The sequence below is a fragment of the Thamnophis elegans genome, chromosome 6 (assembly GCF_009769535.1).
Source record: "Thamnophis elegans isolate rThaEle1 chromosome 6, rThaEle1.pri, whole genome shotgun sequence".
Classification (NCBI taxonomy): domain Eukaryota; kingdom Metazoa; phylum Chordata; class Lepidosauria; order Squamata; family Colubridae; genus Thamnophis; species Thamnophis elegans.
In genome coordinates, this window is record NC_045546.1 from 35,715,488 (window position 1) to 35,742,880 (window position 27,393).

Below are 27,393 nucleotides of genomic sequence, written 5' to 3' on the forward strand. Positions count from 1 at the left end.
GCTAAAGAAGTCAATCAATCAGAATAGACCAGAAGGGACCTTGGAGGACACTATACCATTTCAAATAGATGGCCTTACAGCCTCTTAAAAACCTCCAGTGATGGAGCACCTACAAGCTGTTCCATTGGTTAATTGTCCTCACTGTTAGGAAGTTTATTCTTAATTCAAGGTTGCTTCTTTCCTTGATTAGTTTCCATCCATTGTTTCTTGTCTTGCCTTCTGATGCTTTGGAAAATAAATTGACCCCCTGTTCTTTGTGGCAGCCCCTCAAATACTGGAATACTGCTATGTTACCCCTAGTCCCTTTTTCTAGACTGGCCAATTTTATACCTACAATCGTTCTTCATATGTTTTTGTCTCCAGGACTTTAATCATCTTAGTTCACTTCTTTGCATTTTTTTCCCAGAGTCTCAACATCTTTTCTGTAATGTGGTGATCTAATGCTTTCAAGCACATTGCTTTGATGTATTCCTTTATAACTGTAAGCAAAGCTCACTCACCTCGGCCTGTAAAAACAGAAAAGCAAATGCTTGGTTTTGACTTTCTCAGCTTGAATGAATATCCTCATTCGTGGATTGAGATACAATATAGCTGTATAAGATCTTAGTGATTTTTCTTCTGGATAGCTGGTGTAGAAAACATTTAAGGCCAAATAAATTTCAATTAGAGAATGGTACTGGATAGAGACAATATAGTGCATTACCAATGTGAAAGAAAACATACAAAGCAGTGAGAAAAACTGCAATTCCTTTCCAAGAGAGGCATATAAAACATCTTTTTGGATTTTGGAAAGGACATACTGGAGGCAACTAAGAACAAAAATATTCTTCATATGCTTGGCTAAACAGCAAGGTGCAACATGGCCAAGAATTTGAGATTTTGTTTATTTTTCCAAGATAATAAAAATTGGTTAGTGAATATATTTTCCAAAAATGTATAGTACTATGATGGGCAGAAACTTCTATGGAAAGCATGAATTTAGGAATCAATCTTTCAAATATATATGTAATACATATGTGATCTCTAGATATCAGATTTCATAATAAATTTGTTTGCTTGTAAAAAAAATTAACTTGCACAATATTAAGTCATACCTTTTTTTCATAATAACTTACTTCTCTGGGATCCTATCAGTTAATATATCCTTCTCATCTGTTAGAATATCTAGTTCTGGCTCCCCATTCAATGCGAGTTTCAGATTGTATATCACAAGCAGAGTTCCTAGGTGTGAATATGTAAATAACAGATTGTATCGGGTCCCCCCCCCAAAAAAAAATCTTACAATGTCAGTGAAGATTCACTATAACGGATAACTACAATAACTTATCTTTTTTCTGAACTATCTATGTCTGGGTACATAGTACTCTACATTAACATCCCTCTCTTCGGGCGCAACTCAATTTTTAAGAATATATAATAGAACAGAGGTCTCTAATCTTGACAATTTTAAGATTTCTGAACTTCAACTCCCAAAGGTGGTTCCTATTTTTCTACTTGCATTTTTACATGCTTTCGAACTGCTAGGTTGGCAGAAGCTGGGACAAGTAATGGGAGCTCACCCTGTTACGTGGCACTGGGGATACATACAGGCTGACTAATGGTTAAAATTTCTCAAGATACTGATGGACTCAGAATAAGCAAAATGCCTTCTCTCTGATTCTGAAGCCTATATTCCATTCTAAGGAGGTGCAAATTCAGCTGGATTACAAATTCAAGAGCATAATTTATGAGTAAGAGTTCCAGAGAGGTATCTGTGAAGTTCTGAACTTCAAGATGCTTAACATTCTTGCACTTGCTAATTGCTAGAAAAATATCTATCTACTAGTTGCAGCCATTGTCTATTTCAGTGTTGAAACAATAATGCCTCTATCTTTAGTCTATTGGTTTTTTTGTTTTGTTGCTAATTGCTACAATCTCAATTGACCCATATTAATTCTGCTGCTGCGTGCCTTGGTCTCGTTTACAGTACTCATGCTACTGTTTAAGGCAACAATCTGCAGAAGACAGAGCAATATTGGTATATGTGGATTTAATATTTAAATTTAAGTGGTAAACTCACCTGTTTTTCCATAAATGGCATTAAACTGCTTCATCAATTCATCTTCATTATTAAAAGGAGAATATTTGCAAATTATGGACAATTGTGTAGGAAATTTCTCAGGATCATCTATTACTGGAACCTTTGTGTCACTTGACCATGAAAGAATTGGCACTATGACCTATAACCAAGAACATTAGAGTACAGGTTGACCTAGACAACAGTTCATTTTGTGAGTGTTCAAAGTTACAACAGCACTGAACAAAGTGACTTATGACCGTTTTTCACAGTTACAACCTTTGCAGCATCCCCATGATCATGTAATCAAAATTCAGATGCTTGGCAATTGTTTCATACTTATGACCACTGCAGTGCGCTGGAGACATTTGATCATCTTTTGCAACTTTATGGCAAGCAAAGTCAAGGGGGAAGCCAGATTCACTTAACAACCAGGTTACTAACTTATCAACTGCACTGATTCACTTAACAACTGTGGCAAGAAATGTCATAAAAAGGGGCAAAACTCACTTAACAAATTCTCACTTAACAACATAAATTTTGGGTTCAATTGTGATCATAAGTCGAGGACTACCTGTAATTGACCGTGTTCAAATACTAAAAACAGTAAGCTTCCTCTTGTGAGGTGCCCAGCCTTTTTGTTAATTCTTTAGATAGGGTCTCTAGCAATGATACAATTAGGTGGAAAGGTATATTAGGCTTATATATTTTGTGTCATCCATAGAAGTGTGAGAGGATGGGTCCATTGCTTCTCATCTGCCACTGTTCCTGCTTGGTAATTTGGCCTTTCTTGGTGAGGTCACTGAGAGTTCTCTTAATGTGGTTGTCTGTTTCTACTATTATGTGGTGTGCTCTGGGATGTAAGCGAAACAAGCTAACAGTAAACAGCCAAACCAAAGAACCTCCAAGACCACTTCCACAAACATCAATAGGGGAAGCCACCAGACTATAAACTGAGAGAAAACCCCAGCTCTCAGTTTAGCACTAATGATGTTACCTAGTTTGGGTAATGAAACATCTACAAGAAAACAACCAAGTTCAGAGAGCACTAAAAACCCCTCATATTTGGTTCTATTTAGCAATTAAAATTCTGTGGCTATTGGGCATATAACTGTTCCATAATAAGAAGTACAAGTATTTTCCCAGAAAATCTGGGGATTTTATTATTGGTAATGACATATTTATGATTACTCTGACTTTAAAAAAGTCTTTAACTTGTCGTAAATGCCTTAAAGAGTTTTTGTTCAATTAAAACATTATTTTCTCAGAGAAGAACTGCTGTGTGGGTATCCTTGGCACTTCATTTTTAATTAACTTTTAATTATCCAATTAAACAGTTCAGCAAATTTATATGACTATATTTAGAGGCTAAAACTATTCAGTATATTAGTCACCTGTAGATGAGATGGATGGTACACCAGTCAAACAAACAAACAAATAAACAAGTAAGTAAACATTAACAATTTTAAAGTTAACAAAAATTTAGGAATAGAAACAGGAGGTTCGAGTTCTAACAAATCAGTTAACGAAAAACATTTCTTAAACTCTTAGAATGAAATGACTTTTAAGATTCCCTTTTAGGTCTACTGGAGTCAATCATTTTTTTTTTATGAATGTGTGGTTTGTCTATTTTTCTCTAGAAAATAGTTAAGATTTAAATATGTTAAAATGTTACTACAGGTTTTCCTTCAAAGTTACGAAGGACTCAAAAGAAGTTACTCATCACCTGTTCTCAAAGTTAGACTGCCACACACCCACCCCCTCTTCCCCAGTCATGAGATTGCATTCTGATTGTTTGGCAACTGGATTATATATATAACCAACTGCATTGTTCTATAGTCAAGTGATCCCTATTTGTGACTTTTAGGGTGTTTTCTGGCAGAAAATGGAAAAAAGTACCCACTGGATATGTTGAATTTGCTTAATGACCACATGGTTTGCTTTCACAGTTCACTTAGCAGCCATGGTGACTTGGCTTACAGCCATCCTCAAAACAGTTGTAAAAATTAAGTCAGGTCATGTGGTGACCCGAATCGAAATGACCAGATGGGGACAACTGCAACGATCTGTAATCAAAAGTTTGTTTGGAGAAACAAGCTAAAAGGCAACAACCTCAACAATCACTGGCCATCGATCAAGGAGCTACAGTAATAAGTCTGGAAGCAGTGGGAGGAGCTAGGCCTAAGGTTAAACAGGCCATGCAGGAAGCTCTAAAAAAGCTTCAGCCAACCAAAGATGACAACTAAGATCTTAAGATGGAATGTCAATGGATTAAATTCTCCACAGAAGAGAAAGAAAATATTTCACTATCTCAAACAGTTTAAGAATGACATAATTTGTTTGCAAGAAACTCATATCAAATCAACTGATCAAAAATATCTGATTAACTCAAAACTTGGTCAACATTTTGTAGCTTCTGCTATGGAAAAGAAGAATGGTATAGTTGTATACTTAAGAAAAGACATGAAAGCTGAATTAATTGAAGCAGATCCCTTCGGAAGATATATCACAGACTTAATCCTAGAAGGGAAAAAGACATTACTTTTGGGAATTTATGCTCCTAATCAACAGCAAGACGGATTCTATAGAAATCTTCATGCCAAATTAGTACAGTGGGACTATAGTATGCCAAATTAGTACAGTGGGACCTGTATACTATTGGGTGATTGGAATGGTGTGATAGACACTAAGAGAGATAAGAAGACTTCTCGCCCAAATACTAAGATGCGAGTAAAGCTACCCAAACCTTTTTTTGACATGATGGACGACTTTGAATTGAGAGATCTGTAATCAAAAGTTCAGGCCCAGTTATGATTATTAACTGATACCATTAACATCTGGAAATAAAGAGAGCTTCACTTCAAATAGGCAATCACACATGTGGATACTATAGATCAGTGTTTCTCAACCTTGGCAACTTGAAGATGTCTGGACTTCAACTCCTAGAATTCCCCAGCCAGCGAATGCTGGCTGGGGAATTCTGGGAGTTGAAGTCTGGACATCTTCAAGTTGCCTAGGTTGAGAAACACTGCTATAGATATTTCCTCTTTTTTCTCTTGAGAGTTTATTTCAAATCTTTTGGGTTTACTTTACAGTTTTTGTCTGTAATGCCTCAAAATGTTTATCAACCATGTGTTCCACGTGTAATAATTATACTGTTCGAACACAGTAGTAGCAAGAGGGGCATGAAAAATATGCTTTGGGAACTGTTTGCAACCTGGGCCATAGATGGCTACTTTCAATACTAAGAACCTGACCTATATTTGTGTGCTCAGCCTTCTCTTTCCCACATTTCTTCAATGGGTTAAAATTAGGTCCTCAGGCAAAACATTATTTCTAAATGGGAACATGATTTTCTGCCCTAGAATCAGATGTATGTTCAAAACATCCCATCAATCACTGTCACAGCAGAGTGGCCAGGCAGAAATAACAGACACACCATCTTCAGAGAAGCACATACTTAGTCATTATCCACTCCTCCATTGTCATCTGTTTAATGAGAAACGAAGGGGCAAGACTTATGACAGTAGCCGTCATTTATAATCATTACAGCAATTTGTTCTAAAACTTTCATACAAGTTTCCTTATATTAAGGAACTGCTCCTTCTGGATAGGATACGGGACATAGATATTCTAGTATAATAACATTGTCTTCCCCAGTGCAGAGATATTTTTTAAAAAAGTTGCACATATTGAGGTGAGAGCACAAGGCAGGGTTAAAGATAGAAAAAACTGAAACTGTTAGGTTCCTTTCTTAAAATCTTACCCATTTAAGTAGTTTGCAAAACCAGATTTTTAATGGTAGATTTTAATTAAAATGTTGAAGGCAGAAAAATGACTCTTTTGTGTAATTCTGGAGCAAACTATTGCCTTAATTAAGATTCAATTGCTGATTCCATGTGATAAAGTCGATTATTTTAAACTTGCCAGGACAGAAAAGTATCTAAAATAAAATGAAACAGAATCTAGAAGCATATTTTACTATGTCTACCTATTCATTCAAAAGTATTTCTCAATTATAGGAAATGACAAGAATAGAATACAAATTTATAGAGCAGTATTTGTACTTCTGTTCGATGCTGCCTGGAGTTATATTTTAATCAATTTTCAATATAAGGCTAATGGTGTATGCAAATAGCACGTTTTATAAAACGATCTCTGCTGAGGCTGATCCTTGAATTCTGATATATTTAAATTATTCTGATATATCTATTTTTGCAGCTAAGACTGGTAACCAACACAGCATACTTGGGGCATAAATGTGTCTTGAAAATCTTATTGCCAGATTTGCTGCTCTTTTTGTGATGGGTGAAAATACACACAATAATGCTTAGAAATACAACTGGGTGTTGAGGGTTAAATATCAGTATCATCTTTATCTTTGAACACCTAAGACCATGATGTCAAACCTATGGCACACGTGCCACAGGTGGCATGCAGAATCCTCTCTGCGGGCATGCCAACTGTCACCTCAGCCCAGATCCACTGTGCATGTGCTCACACCTCTTGCAAGCCAGCTGGTCTTCAGGTCTCTGCTATGTATGTGCGGGGGGAGCGAGGCACATGCAGAGATGTGCATGCCCAAGGGGTGAGGCACATGCACGGGGGGGGGCACTTACGCGGCACCCCTGCACCACGTTTTGGCTTCCAGTTGGTGCAGGAGGCCTTCCGGGCCCAAAACGAGGCATGGTTGGGGGCACGCATTCCCCCCGCATCCTGAATGGGTTTCCAGGGTGGTGCAGAAAGCCTACCAGGCTCAAAACGGGGCATGGGGAGTTGTACGCACATGCGTGGGTCATGCAGACATCTGCGGGGAGAAGGGCACATATGTGGAGGTTGCACATGCATGCACGGGGAGGTGGGGTACACAGGGGAGTCACACAGACATTGCATTATGAGTGCAAGCACGTATGTGCGCTTTCGTGCCCGTGCATTTGGCACACGACAACAAAGGTTAGCCATCACTTACCTAAGACATATATAAACCCATAAATATTCTTATAACATAAAGAATAAGCATGGGTGATGCCTGGATTCTATCCCAAATTGTCCAGTGGACATGGCTTAATCCATTTTATCTCCTGGTAACTGCAAGTTTTAAGTCAAGCTGCCTCCACAATTACATCCAATTTATGAATGGGGAATTCCCTAATCAGGTAGTCATTTTTGTAAAAATACATGAGCGTGCTACTCACATTCCCATATGCAATAAATAATTTTTATAAGCTTATTTTAAGTATTATGTGGGATTGGGAAAAAAGAATCAGCTGACTTGCAAGGATCAAAGCCCATGAATGAAACATACAAAGTGGTTGCATGTTACAGAGATTCTTTTTTTGGATACAAGTTAATTCATATATTTTGTGGTGGAGGATTCATTGGGATTTTAAAGCATTTTTCATTTTTATAAAAATGACCTGGAAAAGTAACACAAAGGCAACATGAATAGACACCGCATTTTTATGTAAGTAGGAAGGAATGACAAAAATATAAATGCAATATATAATATTTCTTTGGGTTTCTTTGCATTTCAGTGTTAGTGCTATTTCAGTATATACACAGTCATGTTTTAATTACATAACAATATCTGAACCAACTTGATGTTCTTACCAGGATATAAAAATGGGAAATAAATACTTCAAAATGTAGTTATGAATAAGCATACCTCACTGAGACCTTCTGTTTCACAGAAGGTCTGAGAGAAAAGAAGACACGTCATTGTATTCTCTTTTTTGGTAAATAATATCAAGTCATTCCCTATACGCATTGATCCTCTGTAGTAAAAATATAGGGGAGGGGGGGAGAAATCATTTTTAAAATATGGATTATTGAATCGGAACAATGAATCTGAATAGTTTTCTTTTTTTCTTTACCTTCTTGATTTAAAAAATGGATAATACCAGACAGATTCATGTAAGATATAAATGCAAGAGTCAGAATTTAATAATATATTTAGTTAGCTTCCTTTACTGTCTCCTTTTTCTCACATACCCCTTTCTGACTGTTTTATTTTCTCTGCTGCCGTCAGAAACCAGGGTGGAATATCAGGATTATCCTTTTCAAATTGTAGCTTTGAATTGTATCCTACTCTTTTCTGTGCATTTCCCCATCTAACAACTGCTTAATTAGCCATTCAGTCTCCTTCTCATCACCTATCTACTCACATACGGCAGAATCTGAATAAGAATGAAGGTTGTTTCATCGTGATTTTAGATTGTAGCCACTTACTACAAAAATGTACGCCCATCCTATCCACACACACGGCAAGGTTCTACCTCAGTATTTATGATAAACTGGCCTTGGATTTTGTTTTTTTTAAAAACCAAATTAGTATATCTATTAATGCTTCCCCCCCCCATTATTTATGGAACAATGAAAACTATGTTTTGCTTTGTTGATGTTGTCAAGGTTATCATCGTATTTTGCAGCAATATAACATAAAATCTATTTTGCTTTCACACTGACTGCAACTTTCTTTTATGTACATAAATACATTTGTTACCTATTTTAAATAAAACATTTTTCCAAATATAACAGCATTGCTTATATATTGCTTCACGAGTTTGCATAGGTTTGTATGTAATATATGTATGTAATAAAGATATTATCAGTGATAGTAGTTACTGTTAGATTTGGTGCAAAAGTTTATTTTTCTAGCACATAACCTGCAAAACTTTGGCATTTTATATATTTCTTCCTGTACTTTGAGACAACCAGAACAAAAATGATATAATAAAATGTTGAAAGAAGTCAGTCTTACGATTTCAGTCCATTGCCATAACGTCCAATCATTTTAGGGTCTTTTCTCTTAGAAGATCTTCCAAAATATACAATATCTGTAGCTTCATCTAAAATAAGTTCATGACATAGTATCAAATGTTCAAATTTCCTGTTAGTGCATATTTAAAAAAAACAAACCATATTCTAACATTTAAAATTTGGTTAGATTGTATAATATACTTCATTAATTGTCTAAAGTAGATATTATCTATATATGTTATAGGTCCATACTTAAAAGATTATGTCTTATTTCAAATTACTTACCCAGTGGCTATAATATGTGACATTCAAACCCAATATATGACAATCTGAACTTAATATCTTGGTCCTTCATCACTATGGTCTTTAGCAACTTTTTCTAGTCCAAGAAACGTGTCAAAAACTATTGGTTTACAAAGTTAGATTTCTTATATTCAGTATGCCTTCACATAGCAGATTTATCTCTATTTCTTTTAAAAAAAATATTTTTATTGTATTATATCATTCATTAGCTTTCTATGTTGAGCATAGCAAAGCATACAAACATCATCATTGTCGTTATGATCATATATATATATATATGTTATATTTGTGCTGATAAATAAATAAAGGGAGACTAGTATAGATCTATTTCAAGCTATTTAGCTCTCATCAGCTAGCCATACCCTTACTGGGAATCGAGCTTGTGCTGTATTGCCTCTAAGGCAGATGTGTTAACATATATACATACATATACATACATACACACACAAACACACACACACAAACACACACACATATACACGCATACATACAAACACACATACATACAAACACACATACATACAAACACATACACACAAATGTGCAGTAATATATAAACAAATATGTGATAACATCAATCATATTATAACATATATTATCTCCCATTATTTTATAGATTATATAACCGTCAAAAATATTTACTCCTGTTTTTTTTCTCCTATAAACCATATTTCACCTAATTCCACTCCTCTAGCCTCAATATTTGTCATTTAACCATTTATAGAATAGTCCCCATGTTATGAAATAGTCTAAATCTTATTTTCCTTTAATTTTTAGGGTTAACCTAGGACAGTGATGGTAAACGTTTTTCTTCTTGGGTGCCAAAAGGGTGCAGATGCGCGATAGCATGTGCATGTGCACCTACATCCATAATGCAATGCCTCCCACGCATGTGTACACAATCCTCCGTGCATGCACGCAGGCCTCACGAAAGCCCCTGGACTTCCAGTAGGCCTGTTGGGCCATTTTGTGCCCTCCCCAGGCTCCAGGAGTCTTTCTTGAAGCCTGGGGAGGAGGAAAATGCCCCCCCCCCGGTGCATGCACAGGCAACACCCCATGCTCCTCCCTGTGCTTGCGTGCAGGCCTCACTGAAGCCTTCAGACTTCTGGTAGGCCCATTTTTTGCCATCCACAGGCTCTAGAAGCTTTCCTGAAGCCCGGGGAGGAGGAAAATGGCTTCCCCCCCACCCTCCGGAATGCCGAAAATCAGCTGGCCAGCAAGCACATGCGCGCTGGAGCTGACATAGGGCAATGCCTTGCGTGCCCTCAGATATGGCTTCGTGTGCCACCTGTGGCATGCATGCCACAGGTTTGCCATCACCTTGCATAGAACATGACAGAGTCAGATGAAACTGAAAAATGGGATTCTCTATGACTGTTATTAAGTATTTTGTGCACCATGCCTTGCAAAGATATTATAAAGGTAGAAAGAGCTATCAGACTGATCTGGGGACTAGAAAAATATCTGTGACAAAAATAAAAAATGAGCTTTATCTTTAACATGTTTAGAAATGTTAAGGCTCCCTTTGAACACTGCCTCCGCCATATATTTTTTTTCAAATTTGAACTTCCATAAATAGAAGAAAGTTCCTATAAATACAGGTAGTCACCAACTTAGAACAGTTTTAGTGACCATTCAAAGTTACAGCAGCACCAAATATGTGACTTATGACCATTTTTCAAACTTATGACCGTTGTAGCATCCTCATGGTCATGTGATTTACATTTGGATGCTTGACAACTGACTCACATTTATGACGGTTACAATGTTCCATGGTCATGTGATCTCCTTTTGTAACCTTCTGACAAGCGAAGTCAATGGGGAAACCAAATTCACTTAACAACCCTGTTACTAATTTAACAATTGCAGTGAATCACTTAAGAAATGTGGCAAAAAGTCATAAAATGGGGCAAAGGTCACTTAACAAATTTCTCACTTAACAACATAAAGTTTGGGCTCAATTGTGGTCATAGGTTGAGGACTACCTGCAACCCCTCTCTGGAACTGAGCAGGTTGCTTTTTAAGACATTTACTGATGATGTGTAATGTGTCTTTATAATAATGCTTATAATTAAACTTGTGATTTTTATTGTCAGAGCAAAGGCATCTGCAGGATTGGAAGCTTTCATTAGATTGAAAGCAACATTGCTACAAATCAGTGCTGCTTTCATTATTTGCTCCCTGTCTCTTCTATTTCAGTGAGATTCTCTTCCCTTCAGATGATGATCTCTAAGAATCATGGGATCATGTAGCTGCGGTTGTGGCCATCCACAGCTCTATTTTTTTTAAAAAGGATTATTTTTACACTTGTGCTAAGATTATAATGTCTAAATAAGGTTCCGCTCATTTAGAGCATAAAACATAACAATATTTTTCTTTTTAAGTTGTTTCATAGCGAAATCCAGAAATGAGCCATGGGAATACCATCTGGAGTTGCAGAGAGAGTTTTCTCTTGTTCAAGTCTGTTTGTGAGTCTTTAGTCAAATTTGTAGGCTGAAAAGAACTACTTTTCATACGCAAATCCTATCTTTCATTCCACAACTTAAGGTAATGTACCTGTCTTTTTATTCACAACATTATTGAGGAAGGCAGCTATGGTTAAAAACCATGTCTAGGTCAACATGTCCAATCAAAATTATGGCTGAATTGATAGCAGAACATGGATCTTTCTTTCCCATTTCCCATGGGTCCACAAACCAAATATGACTCTGAAACCATGGCACCACACTCATGTTCAAGGAAATAGTACTTACAAGGGGACATGCCACATCCATCATCTAGAAAGCACAGGATAAATCCTCCCCGCAGGTTATCATTTTTCACTGAAAGAGAACACATGGAAAAGAGAAGTTTTGTTCTTAGTTCCCTCCACAGTAGTATCTGTAGTGGATTTTTTCAACTTTGGCAACTAAGGCATGTAAACTTCAACCCCAACAATTCCCCAGCCAGATAATTGAGTGAGGAATTCTGGAAGTTGAAATCCATGTCTTACAGTTGCCACGGTTGAAAAATCGTGTTTTAGAGAAAGCCAACCAGGCATATAGAAAAGGTAGGTGGTATGTCGCCTTACCTGCACACTTCTCTGCCCCCTTCAGAAGTGGCAGGGCTTATATGAAAAAAAAAAACATGGGAGGAGGGAATCAGAGGGAAAAGAAATCCAAGGAACTTATTGATTGATCCAAGGAACTTACTGATCTCTTCCCTATTTTTTATAACTTTATGCTGAAGGTTGTAATAATTTCCATTTCTTCTTATTGATCTCTTCCCTATTTTTTATAACTTTATGCTGAAGTTTGCAATAAAGTTATTTCCATTTCTTCAGCAATGGCTTAAATTTAAATAAATTAAATTTTCTTCTGGCCAATATTGCGCATCTACTTAATCTCAAATAAGCTGCAGCAAACTCTATGCATCCCTATAAAGCCTAGGCTATACCACACTTCACCACCACCACCACCCCGGCAACCATCTAAAAGTTGATATAAAATTATAAATTAGCAGAGGGAGAAAAACACATGAGGAATAAGTCTAACAAATAGGTTTAGTTAGTTTAATTATAATGAAGCCCAAGTTAAATGAAATGGAGCCGTTTCTGGTAATGCCCACTTTATGGAATTAACACACTACTCAAAAGACAACTGAAGTCCTCAGAGAATAAAAGACTGCACATTCCTCTCTCATATTTAGCCAAAACATGCTTAGTATGCCATCAAATTCAGTATGATTTTTTTCTTTCCCTCATCCCCATATATGTAAGATCTTTACCTTCTCTTTCTTCTAGTTGATAAACAAACCAACAAGTACCAGATTAGTTTTATCATGTTTACATTTGTATGTATTACCGTTTAATAAACGATTATTTATTTATAAGCCAAGCTCTCTCTCTCTCTGGGTGTATGTGTTTGTGTGTATACCAGTGATGGTGAACCTTTTCGGCACTCAGTGCCCAAACTGGAACGTCCATGCATGCGTGTGTACCGGAGTGCTGGAAAACGGAAGACCAGCTGGCCGGCGCACACATCCCTGTTTTTTTACCATTTGGGGGGCTGTTTTCAGGCCATTTTGGGGGGCATTTCCAGGCAGTTTTTCAGGTAGTGTTCAGGTCATTTCCCAACCAGCACTCCAGTGCCCACGAAGACCAACTTGCCCGAAAATGCCCCAGAAAACAGCCCCAAAAATCCCCTGGTTTTTGGATGTATTTCAGGCCAGTTTCAGACTGGTTTTAGGGCTGGTTTCAGGCCAGCTGCTCTTTGCAGGCGCTGGAGCACTGGAAAAAAACCCGAACACCAGCCTAAAACCAGCCTGAAAATGGCCTTCAAAAAGGCCCAAAACTGGCCTCAAAACAGCCTGTTTTTTGGGCATTTTTCAGGTTGTTTTCTGGCACTCTGATGCCCATGAAGACTAGCTGGCTGGCATGCATGTGTGCACCAGAAACCAGAGGAGCAGCTGATGATGGCACGCATGCCCACAGAGAAGGCTCTGCGTGCCACTTCTGGCAGGCGTGCCATAAGTTCACCATCACAGGTGTATACAGTGCATTCATAAAGTATTCAGATCCCCTACACTTTTGCCAATTTTGTTATGCTGCAGCCTGATTGTACAACTGAAATTCATTTTTTTCTCATTAATCTATACTCAGTAAATGCATTGTATGTGTGCCTGCATATGTATGTGTACATGTATGTATATGTATATAAAAAGATATATGCTACCAGACCTTGGGTTAAAGACAGGAACATCATTATAACTTCTACCCAGGTAAAGGCCTTGTTAAATAGAAAGAAAGAAACCTTCCAAATCACAAGGGAGCTAATGTAACTTTAATGCAGTATTCAATAAAACAATGCAATCAAGGAAAGAAGTCACTGAAAAGTACATATTTAATATCTAGAGTATTTATATAGAACTCACCAGTATAAATGTCAAGTCTTGTGGCACCAGCATCTCTGAAAATATTGTTTAGATATTCAAAATATTAAAAGCAAAACACAAGAGTAATAATAAGTATTACCTTTTTACTTAGAATTTATGTCCTGGAAATGCAGAAAACTCTAGTTTAAATTGTATCAATTCATATTAATATGAATTGCCACTGAACGGCAAAATAAAAACACAATAAAATTTAATTGAATAGCTACAATAAAGTGTAAGTTATAAGCCCACCAAACCAGTGGATTAAACATACAGAGAGGCAAAAGAATTGGAGTATTGGGACTGCGCTGTAGACTGAATTCTCCCATCTACATCTAGAATTCTAGTTCAAACCCCAGAAAAAGAGGCCAAAAGATTTTTTACCCCTCAGCCCTCCATTTTCCCAATCTGGAGAAATTAAATGATTGTTTAAAAAAAAAACAATGCTAAGACTGAGCAAGCAAACCAAAAAGAGAGCTATCTTCCTCTTGCATCTATTTACCCTGCCCAACTGTATCACAAGAACTTGACTATGTTGAGATATACTGAAAGGGGTACTGGTTTGCTCTGCCAAACTCAAAGGTAGTTTTTAAAGAAATGTCAGTGCACTTGGCACATAATGTGAGCAGTTCTATGGTGAAAACAACCACACAAAAAATAGCATTGGGGAAGTGAACTTGCAGTTAATTTGACATGAACTCCCATTCCTACAATTTATAAGGGCATTGAAAAATAAGAATGATGTTTTGTTTACTATCATCCTCATGGCTGATTATTTTATATTGCCTATTGTGCCTTTTCTGGGTTAGTTTCATGTTCAATAATAGTTTTTACTAGTTTGTACATCAGCCAGAAACTGCAGTTAGAAGTGTAGTAAATAAGCCTTAAGAAGGTTCACTATATACAAGAGAGATATACAAGACTAAAGCTGATTTCTTAAATAACAGCATTTAATTAAATGAAGCAAAAGAAACAACCAATTAGATTTTTTTTTATCAGTCCATACCACCTTGGCCAGAAGCTCCATTATCAGGGTTGGAAGGATCCAGTCCCTGAATTCCTGACTCAGTGAGAAGGTCCAGCCTTCAGGTGTACAGTAAGTAGCTACTATTGCAGTAGAGCAAGATTCCCACTACAGGCATGGTGGAATGTCAATTGCTAGAACTCCCACCCAGCCAAAATAATATTGGATATTTTTAAAAAAACCTAACCCATCTAAATGCAAAGTATTGGAGAAGGCTATAGAAGACATTGGCTTTATTCAGTTTTTCAGCCATTGCTGTTCTGTTGATGCAAAATCTGAATGAAGCTGGTCTAAGAATCCATATTATTATTGTCTAAATTGGGGAAAAAATAAAATAGCAAAAAACAGGCCACTGGGAAAGGCACTCAGGTACCAGAATGAAAAGTGTAGCTTATTATAAAACATGGACTTTAAAAGCAACATATTTACCGTGAATTGTCAATCAATTCAGCTATTGCTCCAAAAACGAAGTCGTGTGTTGTGCTAGAAAGAAGCATTAAGGTAATTTTAACACAAAAGAAGCAAGAAAACGCAGGGATGAATTACACATGCAGAAAATGGCAATACAAAAAAAGGATTTGGAGTGTGTTAGAACCCCACAGATTTTGAAAGATGAAAAAGTCAAAAGGGAAGGTGGGGGGAGATAAATACTGCTTTGAGAGATATTGGTGCTTATGTGGGAAAGTAATAGCAATCAATTTTCTATATGCCATAGCAAAATAGAATTCTTTATTGGCCAAGCGTGATTGGATGCACAAGGAATTTGTCTCCTGTGCATAAGCTCTCAGTGTATCTAAAAGCAACAAGTGATAAATCATGATCATAATCATAAAATATGATCATCATAAATTGTAAGATACACCCCTAACTAGCAGACAAGAACAGGGACCACATGCTTAGTTCAAACACTAAGTTTAGGACAGGGGAAAAGGCATGCCTTTTTAATTGAACCTTACAGATCTTCAACATTTCTTTTAATGTTTCTGGTTTATTCTTGATCTTTATTTATTCGTGATTGATCTTACTTCTTTCATTTTCAGATTTACTGTTAGATTTGTTTCTAACCAATCTGATTAATGATTACAATGCAGATTGACTGGGTTCCCTAGGATGTCATTGCCTAAAATTAAAAACCTGTTCCTAGTTACCTGATAATTACCACCAAAGGCAAGAGGACTTACCGTTGACCCGAGTAGTAGTACTTAATAATCTTAATGTATAAAACATGCAACTCTGTTCGGTATTAAGACACAACTTCTTAAAGCATTTATTATCATGAAATATCGCGGGCCTAAAAGATGTAATCCCCAAAAGTTTTGTGTGCTGGCGAAAGTACCCATCTATAGGATAACACAAGTTCGGGAACTTTTATTCCATCGAAACCAGTAGGACTCATTCCCAAGCAAACCCCTCATGCGGAACGGTACAGAAACAACTCCCTGCCCTCTGTTTGTCTAGTTAAAAGTGTTTTCCATTCTTGGGACATTTTAAAGATGTGTGGACTTCCAACTCCCTGGATTTCCCAGTTTGAAAAACTCTTGGACAACCGTTTGACCCGCGCTTTTGTAATGTCATTATTCCTCGGGTTTAAAGAATGGAAGATTTTTTATAGAAAAGGGAGCCGTCCTGCAGTTATCCGTATTATTCAAGAAAACGGACTCCCCGCCCCTTACTGCCCATTGAAGGCAGAGCCTAGTGAAGGTACCGACGCCCCAAAAAGTGGCTGCCTCTTGTCTCACTCACGAGTTTGCATGCAAAAAATCCAGCGTTAACTCCGCCCTACAGAGACTCCCATAAAGAGCCGCCTCGGCCATCGGCGCTGCCAAGGAGAAGCAGCCCCGAACAGAGTCAACAACAGAACCAACTCCTTCTTTCGCCGCCCACGCACAACGCAGCGCGACCAGGGCGTGGCTGCGAAAGGGCTACGGCACAAGGAAGGGCAAGAGAGAGCTAGAGAGAGACGGACTGTAGGCGCCCTCTTGTGGAGATAGCGATGTGAACAACCTTGCGAGCAACGTGCGGCCGGCGAAACTTTAGGAGTCCAAACTACAGTACGGGACGACTTATTCATTACTATGTACAGTAATTCTCATCAACCACAATCACTTTTAGCGGGCGTAAATAATCGTTATACTCTTATCACAGAGAGCAAGTTTAGTGTAGTGGTTAAGGCGCTAGGCTGCTATCTGGGAGTCTGATTTAGGCACAATGCCAACTTAGTTACTCTCTTTCAACCTAGTAGTAGTAGTAAACTGCGTCCAAAATGGTTGCCAAGAAAACGGCAGGGATTTCTTCAGACAGGCGGCCAGGGGTCGAGTGACTCAAAGCTCGCGTTCACAACAACCCGCCCCTGCCCCGCCATCCCATCATATCTGTAGTAAGGTGCATTGGAACTTGGGTGGTTTGTAAATAAGACTGAACGACATTGTAGCCAAACCCGTCGTTTCAAATGGCAGCTTCAGAGATGATGGCTTGCAGTTAAGTGAATTGCAGCTCCTCTGAAAAAAGCATACATATTGGAAGATCTAACAGTTAGGAATTGTAATTGCCATTCTCTAGATTCAATTATCTAGAGCAGTGTTCCCCAACCTTGGCAACTTGAAGATGTCTGGACTGGCTGGGGAATTCTGGGAGTTGAAATCTGGAAATCTTCAAGTTGCCAAGATTGGGGATCACTGATCTAGAGAAACAGCTCCTCTTTCAAACAGTGAAGGAAAAGCCATCCCTCAATCTTTCTTTGATTCAAATTCCTTTGGTGAGAAACATGTTGTATTTGGTGGCTGAAACTGTTATATATGTGTTGTGGGAAAGACGCAGGAGCCATGGAATCAGAGAGTAAGATGTTTATTGCGAGATGACAAGCGATTCAAAACGTCCTTGCAACTGTCAGGGTATTTATACTCGAGCCCAAAGCAACTGTCAAATGACCAGTCAATCAGAGAGCTGGTAACAGGGAACATTTGCATATATAACACTCCTTCCCCCCCCCCCCCCCAGTTATTTGCTTTGTGTGCAAAGAAAGTCCAAGCCTGTCGGTAACTTTGGTTTTTTTGGAGGCAGATTGGTGTCCTCGTGCTTCAGCTTCCCGTCCAGCGCCAGGCCTCGCTTCTCCCGGTTGTTGGTCAGCAGTGGAGTCAGCGTGTAAACCTTGCAGAAGGTGGAGCTGGGAGGCAGGCAGCTTTGTAAGGCAGGTGGCCTTGGGAGGTAGGCAGCTTTGTAATGCAGGTGGACTTCTTAGGCAACAGTAACCGTTTATTGCAGGCAGCTTCTTAGGCAACAGTATCTGTTTATTGCAACAATACCGTTTGTAACAGTAGCAAACAGTAGACCGGACAGTCTCTAAAGTTGTGTCTGGTAGATCTTCTCGGCAGAGAGGCAGGCAGTCAGGCAGCTTCAGCCACGGTTGAGCCAACGCGATTCGTAGCTCATCCCTGAGCAGAGGCGACGGCTCCAGCCAAGGTTAAGCATAGGTTGCCCGTCCCTTTGACTGAAGGAGTCCGTGCCTGTGGATCTACTCAGGTTGGCTTGATCGGAGGCGAAACCTGAGGCAGTGGCAACTGCTGCTGCAGCTCTGACAGGTCTTCAAAGTATTTTCCATTCGCGTTTGCTTGGTTGCGTTGCGAGTGGCTTAGTGTTCGTTGTTGTTTTCCAGGCTCTGCGGAATCGCATTCAATCCCATCCTCGTCGCCAGTGTTATATATGTGTTGTGGGAAAGACGCAGGAGCCATGGAATCAGAGAGTAAGATGTTTATTGCGAGATGACAAGCGATTCAAAACGTCCTTGCAACTGTCAGGGTATTTATACTCGAGCCCAAAGCAACTGTCAAATGACCAGCCAATCAGAGAGCTGGTAACATGGAACATTTGCATATATAACAGAAACGACCCCTTTCATCTCCACTTTTATGTAATAAAGAAAACAACTATTATTTGCTGGCAAATGAATGCATTTGCAGTGCAAAGTAACACTTGACATTTGGTTGTTTATTTTTTATTTTTTGTATGATGAAAGAAGACTTCCATTTGTATCTTGTCAATGCAAAAGGCTAAAAGACTCCCTTACTGGTACCATAGCATATCTTTCCTAAGAATTGAGAATTTTTAGGACTATTTCAGACATCAGATTCATGTAGCAGGATGCGAGATCCTTCTCGCATATTTTCCATAACCTGTGTGGAATTTCTTTCACAATATTCAGTGAGAGAAAAAAAGACACCTGGTATGGATACATATATACTTTGAAAATGATTCAAAAGAGGATTTTTGAAAAGAGCAGAGATATGCCTGAAGCATCCTTTCAAAGCAGATTCAAAAACCATGGCTGCTTTGAAGAGCTCCGGAAGCTCCACACTGACAAGGGCCAAGGCCAATTTTCTGTATTATTTTCAAAGCATTCACAATTGTAATATCTATAACAATTGCTATATTCTGACCTATTTTAATAGGGTTTTTTTCCTATACATGACCTATATTACTCAGGATAATTTGCTGAGTAATCCTTGGTAAATGGATTTAATCAAAGGTGGGGTCAAACACCAAAATACATAAGAACATCCTTTTTCCTCTGACTTTGGCCTTGTCTTGTCTGAGGCAAGGTCTAGATTAGTGTTCCTTAATGTAGCATGTGTGGACTTCAACTCCCAGAATTCCCTAGCCAGGATAGCTGGTTGTTGAATGATCTAGATCTGAGCTCAAGGAATTCTGGGAATCAGTCTACAAATCATAGTTCTGATACCCCTGGTCTAAATATTAAAGATCATGGAAGGGTTGCTTCCTTTTGATAAATGCTTGGATTCGAAGCACCCATTTGGTAAAGAGCCATAATGTCCAGCTTCTGCCGACCCACCCAGATGCTTCTGCGCATGCACAGAAGAGTCATGTGCGCATGGGCACTAGCAAACCGGAAGTAAAATAAATTGAAACCCACTACTGTAAGTAGGACAGCGGAAGTGTAGAAACCAGTTGTATTAATGCAAACTGGTTCAAAGAAGTGATTAGTTCTGACAAAATCCTTTCATGAATCTTGGTGAGGAAGCTAAAATTACCCAAGGATTACAAGATGTCTTAAAGCTACAAGTTGCCCTCCCCAATTTACCACATGAAAAAAACCTCAAAAATATTCAAGCCATTGTTTTAAAATATATTTTTTTTAATGGCATGCTCTTAATAGCTTGATTGTAAACTTCTCCACTCCATGCTTGCTTAATATCCATATTGGCTTAGTATGTAGTTGCACAATAATAAATTTGGAAGGCAGATGACAGGTAGAGATGCTGATAGAAATCTGCCTGCACATCCTCGGGTCGTGGAATGATGATCAGGTAGGAGGATATGGAAAGAAGATTCCTTAAGTTATCCTAACCTAATCTAACCTAGGTAGCTGTAGAAGAGAAGCACCAACACTGAAGGATGTTGTCTATAGTTTCCTTACATTGGGGAACAGAAAAAGGGGACCATATTTGTCCTCATTTCAAGAAGGAATGTAGTTTCTCCCAGCTTTGCTCACAAGGCAAAAATACTGGAAACGTGTTTGCAATAAAGTTTAAAGTTTAATGGGTCCAGTGTCCATTCAAAGAAGGGGAAAAACATGTCTTATGTGAATCAAAACTTCCATGTAAGAAAGTCTAAAGGGCACAGAGAGGTCGATGGAACATGAAAATGTAACAATGGACTCTGCCCTCTTTCTGCACAACTGTTCAGACACAGAGTAAATGATTGATAAAGCAAAGGGAATCAAATGGTCAAAAGGATACAATTTTTACTATTCCAAGCCAGAGAAGTCGCCATGAGTATTATAACGCTTTATGTGGTGACCTGTGTTGCTTTGCTTACAGGTAAGCTTTTAAAACACATTATACTTGTTCTTGAGATATGCATATTAATTTTGCTTGAATGAATTACTGAGATTCAGGAAGAACTGCATGAAAGTGCTCTTAAACCTATAAAATTCAATGGCTATAATTGATTGCAACTGGAAGTTATGGTGACTCAGATGAGATGTATTTTTTTCTTTCAAAATAATGTTTGTTTTGAGGTTGGAATGCTAATAGGATTATAAAATGCAATCTAATAAATATAAGTATAATATTTATTGTCATTGTACTTAAATACTGATATTGACATTTCTTCCAACAATATCATGCTTAGTAATATTAAAATATTAAAAACTTTTTCCTTCGCATGGTACTCTGGAATATAACTAACATGAAGTATAACTACATTTTTCATTATGTTATGTGATAATTTGGTCAGACCATTAGCTGGTGTGACCAAAAGATATGAGTAGAATCTAGCATCCAGGAAAAGGCCCAATGAGGGGATATGTATTATGGCATTACCTATGATTGATGGAACATACATAATTCATGTCATTTGTGTGATGACCCCTACATGACACATATGTCAATTGCCTCCACGCAGATGCCGTGGTAGAGCATATCTGAAGATCATCAGATTAGAGAAATCTGGCATACAGCAGAATATTTTAGATTTTGTTTATGCTCCAAACCCATAACTGTCAAGCCTGTGGCTTTGTCGTTTCAGAAGCTTGGGGACTACCATTTTTCTCTCAAGAAGAAGATAATGAATTTTTAGGACTTAAAAGGATACCCTACCCAGCCAATTGGCATGCAGTTACAGTGTCTGAACAGGTACCGACCTTTTTTAACATCTTTAAAATCTATGTTTATTACTCAATTTCTAATTCACTTTTTCCCTGGGGGAGCTTAAGGCTGGATGCTGGCCTAAAACCTTGTGATGAAGACTTGACCAGAAAAAAAAAACCTAATCTAAAATAATGCAGACAGTTCAAGGGCTGGCTGGGGTTTGAAACATAACACCATACTCCTGTGGTGGGATTCAATTTTTTTTTACTACCGGTTTTGCGGCTGTGGCTTTATGGGTGTGGTTGGCTTTGTGGGTGTGGCAGGAGAAGGATACTGCAAAATCCCTATTCCCTCTCCACTCCTGGGGGAAAGTTATTGCAAAATCCCCATTCCCTCCCCATCCCACTAACCTGCTTTCCAGCTCCATTCTCCTGTTCAGGGCAACAAAAGAAGATCAGCTGGGAGGCTAGGAGGCAGCAGGGGTAGGGCCAGTCTATTTGCTGGTTCTTCGAATGACTCAAAATTTCTGCTACCGGTTCTCTAGAACCTGTCAGAACTAGCTGAATACCACCCCTGACATACTCCCATTCACAATCAAAATTTTCCTGAGATACTAGCATGATTTAAAAAGTAGAGTTCATCAGAGATTATTTATAGGACTTTGGATCTACTTAATTTTTCTCTTCCATGATATCCAGAAATATTAAAATAATAAGTTTTTTAGGCAGAATTGCAAAAACATTTCAGAACTCTCAGTCTGAAGATCCTGTTTTATAACCAGAATTTATCTAGGATGGGTCTGGTACCAAGGGATTTAAATTATGATGCTTATGTTTAACTAGTTAATGCTTTTTTGGGTGTATAAGAACGGTTTCTCCAGTCTTAAGCTGTGCAAAAAAGAAAACGATCATATATTCACTTTCGGTAATTGAGTAGAAAATGAGGGTTTCTAAAAAATCAGAAATCAGAAAGAAATCAGAATATAGTGCAATCTAATTTGGTGAATGTAAAGCCTTTATTTTATATACATACATACATACATACATACATACATACATACATACATACATACATACACACACACACACACACACACACACAAATATATATATATATATATATATATATATATATATATATATATATATATATGAATATGAATATGAATATGAATATGAATATGAATATGAATAATTTGTTAACCTTCTCACCCCTGTAATTTTTTATTTATTTCTCACTGGCATTAAGAAATAGTTTCCCCTAATATAGCAATTATAGAAATATCTTTCTGGGGATGAAATATTAAGAAGCATGTTCACCCAGAAAGAAAAGTAGACTTAGTCTCTGTTGCCCCAGGGCACAGGAGTAGAACAAATGAATTAAAACTATGTGGAAGTAGAATTAGAGTAGAAGTCAGGAGAAAGTTTCTGATTGTACGAGTTGTCAGCCAGAAGAAAAGATTGTCACATTGTGTGGTGCATTTGCTTTTCATGGAAACAGACATGTAATGGCCATTTATCAGAAATGCTATATTTATTCATTCAATTCAATTTTGCAGGGAATCTTCCTGAGCATGGAGATCAGAGTAGCAATCTTTAAGTTCCTTTTCTACTCTGATTCTATGAAAATGTTGTATTTTACTTAAATGTTAAGCTTAGTTGTATGCGGTCTCAGTTTGTGTTTTTTCTCCATATTTCCATGCAAAATCAGAATTAGCTTTGCAATGCTATGCTCTGGAATATTGTGTCTTCCCTTTTCTTCCATGTTGGGTTGATGTTAATTCTGTTTTATAATAAAAAAAATAACTAAATTAAACTAAGACCAGATTCATCCTCTGAAAGACAAACAGACAGACAGACAGAAAGAAAGAAAGAAAGAAAGAAAGAAAGAAAGAAAGAAAGAAAAGGAAAAAAAGGAAAATAGAAAAAAGAAAAAGAAAAATAATACTGCAAAATTGCAGAAAGATAAATGCAGTCCTGCCAGTCACACTGGTTGGGAATTATATTTACCATACTAGGATGGCATTAATTGCAGAAGACAATGTGCTTCTTTGGGGGTGCTGGAAGGTGTCCAAGTTGTTGTTATTATTTTTTCAGTTTATATCATGCCTTTCTGTTCAGAGCTACATGCCTGACGTATAATCTTTAGCCTCTCTGAGATTGTCAATATTCATAAATATCCCTAGAACATTTTTTCCTTGTTAAACTAAATCATATTTTTATTCTAATCAGGTGAGTGAATACTGGTTATTACTGAAGAGAACATCACAGTATTCCATGGACACAGTCAGGTAATTCATGGAATTGGAAATTTTTGAAAGAGTTTCTGTATTTACAGCATTTAATGGGATGGATATTAATGGAATGGATTATATGAAACCAGATTAATGGAATGGATTATATGAAAAAAAAAAAACAATATTTAATAATATTTTTGAAATGTGTAATTTAGAAATGATTGCTATCTGAACCAACTATTGCTAAGTAATCTAATAAATAGCTGTGTAAGTACATGGGGAATTTTAAAATTCTTGTTTACACTGATGAATCCTTATATGAAGAACTGTGGGTGTTACATGATGCCATACAAGATGATAATTTGGCACTGGGGGATAAGAGTTGGCAGGGCATTCCTGGAGAAGAAATTCCCAATGATTTGTCTATGGCAAGACTTCTGTACTGTTGGCATGAAATCTTGGAAAGAGTTTCATTATGATGTAGAAGGCTATGGATTCACAGACTTTCTTTTAGCCAAATAATTGTGAAAACACCTTTTTTAGAGCACTGAATTTTTTTGGAATTTTTTGTTAGCTTTAAAATGATTTTTGAAGCAAATTCTTTTTTAATAGATTGAATAATAATAATAATAATAATAATGAATAAAGGTAAAGGTAACAGTTCCCCTTGCACATATGTGCTAGTCATTCCCGATTCTAAGGGGCGGTGCTCATCTCGATTTCAAAGCTGAAGAGCCAGCACTCTCCAAAGTTGTCTCCTTGGTCATGTGGCCAGCATGACTAAATGCCAAAGGTGCACTGAATGCTGTTACGTTCCCACCAAAAGTGGTTCCTATTTTTCTACTTGCATTTTTACGTGCTTTCGAACTGCTAAGTTGGCAGAAGCTGGGACAAATAATGGAAGCTCATTCCATTATGCGGGGCTAGGGATTCGAACCGCTGAACTGCCAATCTTTCTGATTGACAAGCTCTGTGTCTTAGCCACTGAGCCATCGCGTCCCTTGGAATAATAAATACTATACAATTATTTTATATGAAATTATTTTGTATGGCAGAGTTAAGCTTTTTCCATTTGTTATGATTTCCACCATGAACTAAAGCAAATTGGACACAATAGTCTTTATGTTAATGGAAAAAGCTTGTTCAAAATTCCCAGTTGTCAAAGGCTGGATCATGGTCACAATTAGCTTTTCACCTATTCTTAGGACCAATGGAAGCAAACACCGTTTTAAAAAGTATTCCGTCGTTTAATATGATTTTTAACAAAGCAATTTTGTTTTTTTACAGGGACTACGTTAGTTTTTACAAGAATATGTTATGGCAACAGGAAGAACATAAAGCTTGATCTGTGACTCCAAAAATTTATGTATCTATGTCCATGGTATTAATCAACATGATTCTTCCTGGAATATCAGTGTGTGAGACAGATGCTATTATGTCTAATTGACAAGGATCCAACATAAATGTCTTCATCCTGTCCTGGAATAGATAAGGTTATATCCTGTGAAAAAAGTGCCCAGGCCTTCAGCTACTATCCTGTATGAAAGAAATTACTTTTAAGTTGTCTTGAATAGCATTTGTTGTCCAACGGGCGCTGCATGAGAAATATACCTATTGTCATATGTAAATCAAAAGTAGTTGTTATGGTTTTTCAATGTGAGGAATGTCCTAGTGAATGTAATATTGATTTTGGAATCTTGTTTGTGGACTGGATTATTCTTAGGAATTGTTCACCACAAATTAGATTTAACTTGAAATTGTCCATATGCCAGAAGCAATATGGGAGTGCAATGTTAACAAAGCACTGCTGCTTGTTTCTGCATTGTTTAATTGAGAAATTGAGGGATGTAGACAACACAGACTTTACCTACCATTTCATTTATAACTCCTTCACTTTTGTGAACATATAAAAATCCAGTTACATATATAGTACCACTTGGCCTATCCTGATGCCTGTAATTCAAAGCAAGAAGAAATCTGTATATTGAAAACATTCATTCATCACTGGATCTTGATCCTATTTTTCCATGGTTTACCCTATAACTTTTGAAAGTACCCTATTTGAATTTCATTCAGTTTACATTTATGCTTTTCCTGACATACCAAATTTTCCACTTCTGTATAACTAAGTGAGAAAAAATACCCTCTTACATACAGCTATTTTTGCTTCTTTCAAGAACCATTAATTCCATACTACAGACCTGATATTACTTTAGCTTCTAGGAAGGGAACTGTATTAAACTATGGAAGCAGAAAAAAGGGATATGGTACATACATGTTTTTAAAGACATAAACTTTGTGATTTGCAGTTCACAACAAATATAAAATAACTTTTAAAAAATATATGTCAAAAATAGCAACTATATCCCTGTTTTATTTCCCTTTTCTTCAAGATGTCCCTTATCTTAATATTTCTTTATCTATTTTCCTCATCTTTAGTGACTGTTCTGCCAAGGTATATACATTTATCCACTTTTTCTAGTTTTAACATGTATGTATAACTTTTAATTGCTCCCATGCATTTTCTCTGCCAAACATGTTATTTATCATTGACAAATTAATTTTTAGATCCTTGCATGTTTAACTAGTGTATATAATGATTCTACCTTCTGTGTTTCCAACAACAACACATTGTGAGATGGGTTGGGCTGAGACAGAGTGACTTGCCCAAAGTACTGAGATGGCTGCTTTCTACTCACAATTGCTGCTAATCACATGAGTCAACAATTTGGCAACATTTGCATATGAAGTAGATGTACATTCATATCCTCAATCAACCAAATTCAATTCAATTTGGCAACATTTGCACATGAAGTAGATGTTCATTCATGTCCTCAATCAACCAAATTCTAACACCTCCAAAATCATTTTTGTATGTTTATAGGTTTCTTAAATAATCAAGGAAATATACACATTCTTATCTTATTCCCTGGTTAATGTTGAACCATTCATTAAGCATTTTTTCTCCTTAGGTACACTTTTGTTCCATCATATATAATTCTTAATACATTCAGCAACTAACCTTTGTGCAAATATTGCCTACTCATTCCGTCATATGGTTTCTCTAGATTAATCAGTGTGCAACCTTTATCTATCTGGGAATATTAATCTTTCACAAAAATAGATGTCGCGTAGCAGAATCTATAAAGTTTGAAATGACACTGAAACAACAGAGAAATCAAACAATCTCTTTGAAAATTCAATTACACACAGTACGTATTCCACTAAGCAGGTGTTCAGTTAAAAAAAAAAGAATGACAGAATCCTTCTACATTTTCATCAGTGTGTGATGTTTGCATAATCCTTTTGAACAGTTCTGGTAAACTACTTCAAGAGCAAGTTACCTCATTAAACAGAGAGGAAGAATGGGAACAGGTAGATTCATTCCCTACCCTTCTGTCACTGTTTCCATCACTCTCCAAGAACTGAGTAGTGTCATATATCATTTTCCATGCAATTCACAATTCTAGACAATAATTCCTTAAGACATCTGCTGGGC

General features: G+C 37.3%; 2 protein-coding genes across 4 annotated transcripts in view; one reads left to right on the plus strand and one right to left on the minus strand.

The window, feature by feature from the left end:
- MORC1 (MORC family CW-type zinc finger 1) overlaps positions 1-17,107 on the minus strand; it is a 59,765-nt gene extending 42,658 nt beyond the window's left edge. Inside the window, exons 1-9 of the mRNA XM_032220091.1 lie at positions 16,797-17,107; positions 15,483-15,536; positions 14,030-14,064; positions 11,872-11,940; positions 8,817-8,904; positions 7,722-7,830; positions 2,060-2,219; positions 1,116-1,221; positions 501-626 (exon numbers count right to left, since the gene is read on the minus strand). Of these exons, the coding sequence (XP_032075982.1) occupies positions 501-626; positions 1,116-1,221; positions 2,060-2,219; positions 7,722-7,830; positions 8,817-8,904; positions 11,872-11,940; positions 14,030-14,064; positions 15,483-15,536; positions 16,797-16,867 (818 nt within the window). The 5' untranslated portion in view covers positions 16,868-17,107. The remainder of the gene's footprint in view (positions 1-500; positions 627-1,115; positions 1,222-2,059; positions 2,220-7,721; positions 7,831-8,816; positions 8,905-11,871; positions 11,941-14,029; positions 14,065-15,482; positions 15,537-16,796) is intronic.
- Positions 17,108-17,860: 753 nt separating this feature from the next.
- On the plus strand, positions 17,861-27,146 carry C6H3orf85 (chromosome 6 C3orf85 homolog). 3 transcript variants are annotated; one of them, XM_032220049.1, is made up of 4 exons: positions 17,861-17,888; positions 21,597-21,703; positions 23,890-23,948; positions 25,182-27,146. In XM_032220049.1, exons 1-4 carry the CDS (start codon positions 17,876-17,878, stop codon positions 25,237-25,239), a joined length of 237 nt encoding a protein of 78 aa, XP_032075940.1. In that variant the 5' UTR covers positions 17,861-17,875; the 3' UTR covers positions 25,240-27,146. The 3 variants fall into 3 exon arrangements, with proteins under 3 accessions (XP_032075940.1, XP_032075938.1, XP_032075939.1); XM_032220047.1 differs by lacking the exon at positions 17,861-17,888 and adding an exon at positions 20,772-20,887; XM_032220048.1 differs by lacking the exon at positions 17,861-17,888 and adding an exon at positions 20,772-20,887 and having other exon boundaries at positions 21,600-21,703.
- The last annotated feature ends 247 nt before the right edge of the window (positions 27,147-27,393 follow it).

Bases quoted from the DNA above. Each gene is read 5' to 3' on its own strand.
- C6H3orf85 (XM_032220047.1), top strand. From the start codon at position 20,791: ATGGTCAAAAGGATACAATTTTTACTATTCCAAGCCAGAGAAGTCGCC. The intron at 20,888-21,596 runs GTAAGCTTTTAA...TTGTCGTTTCAG, and splicing joins CTGTGTTGCTTTGCTTACAG to AAGCTTGGGGACTACCATTT. The intron at 23,949-25,181 runs GTAATTCATGGA...GTTTTTTTACAG, and splicing joins TATTCCATGGACACAGTCAG to GGACTACGTTAGTTTTTACA.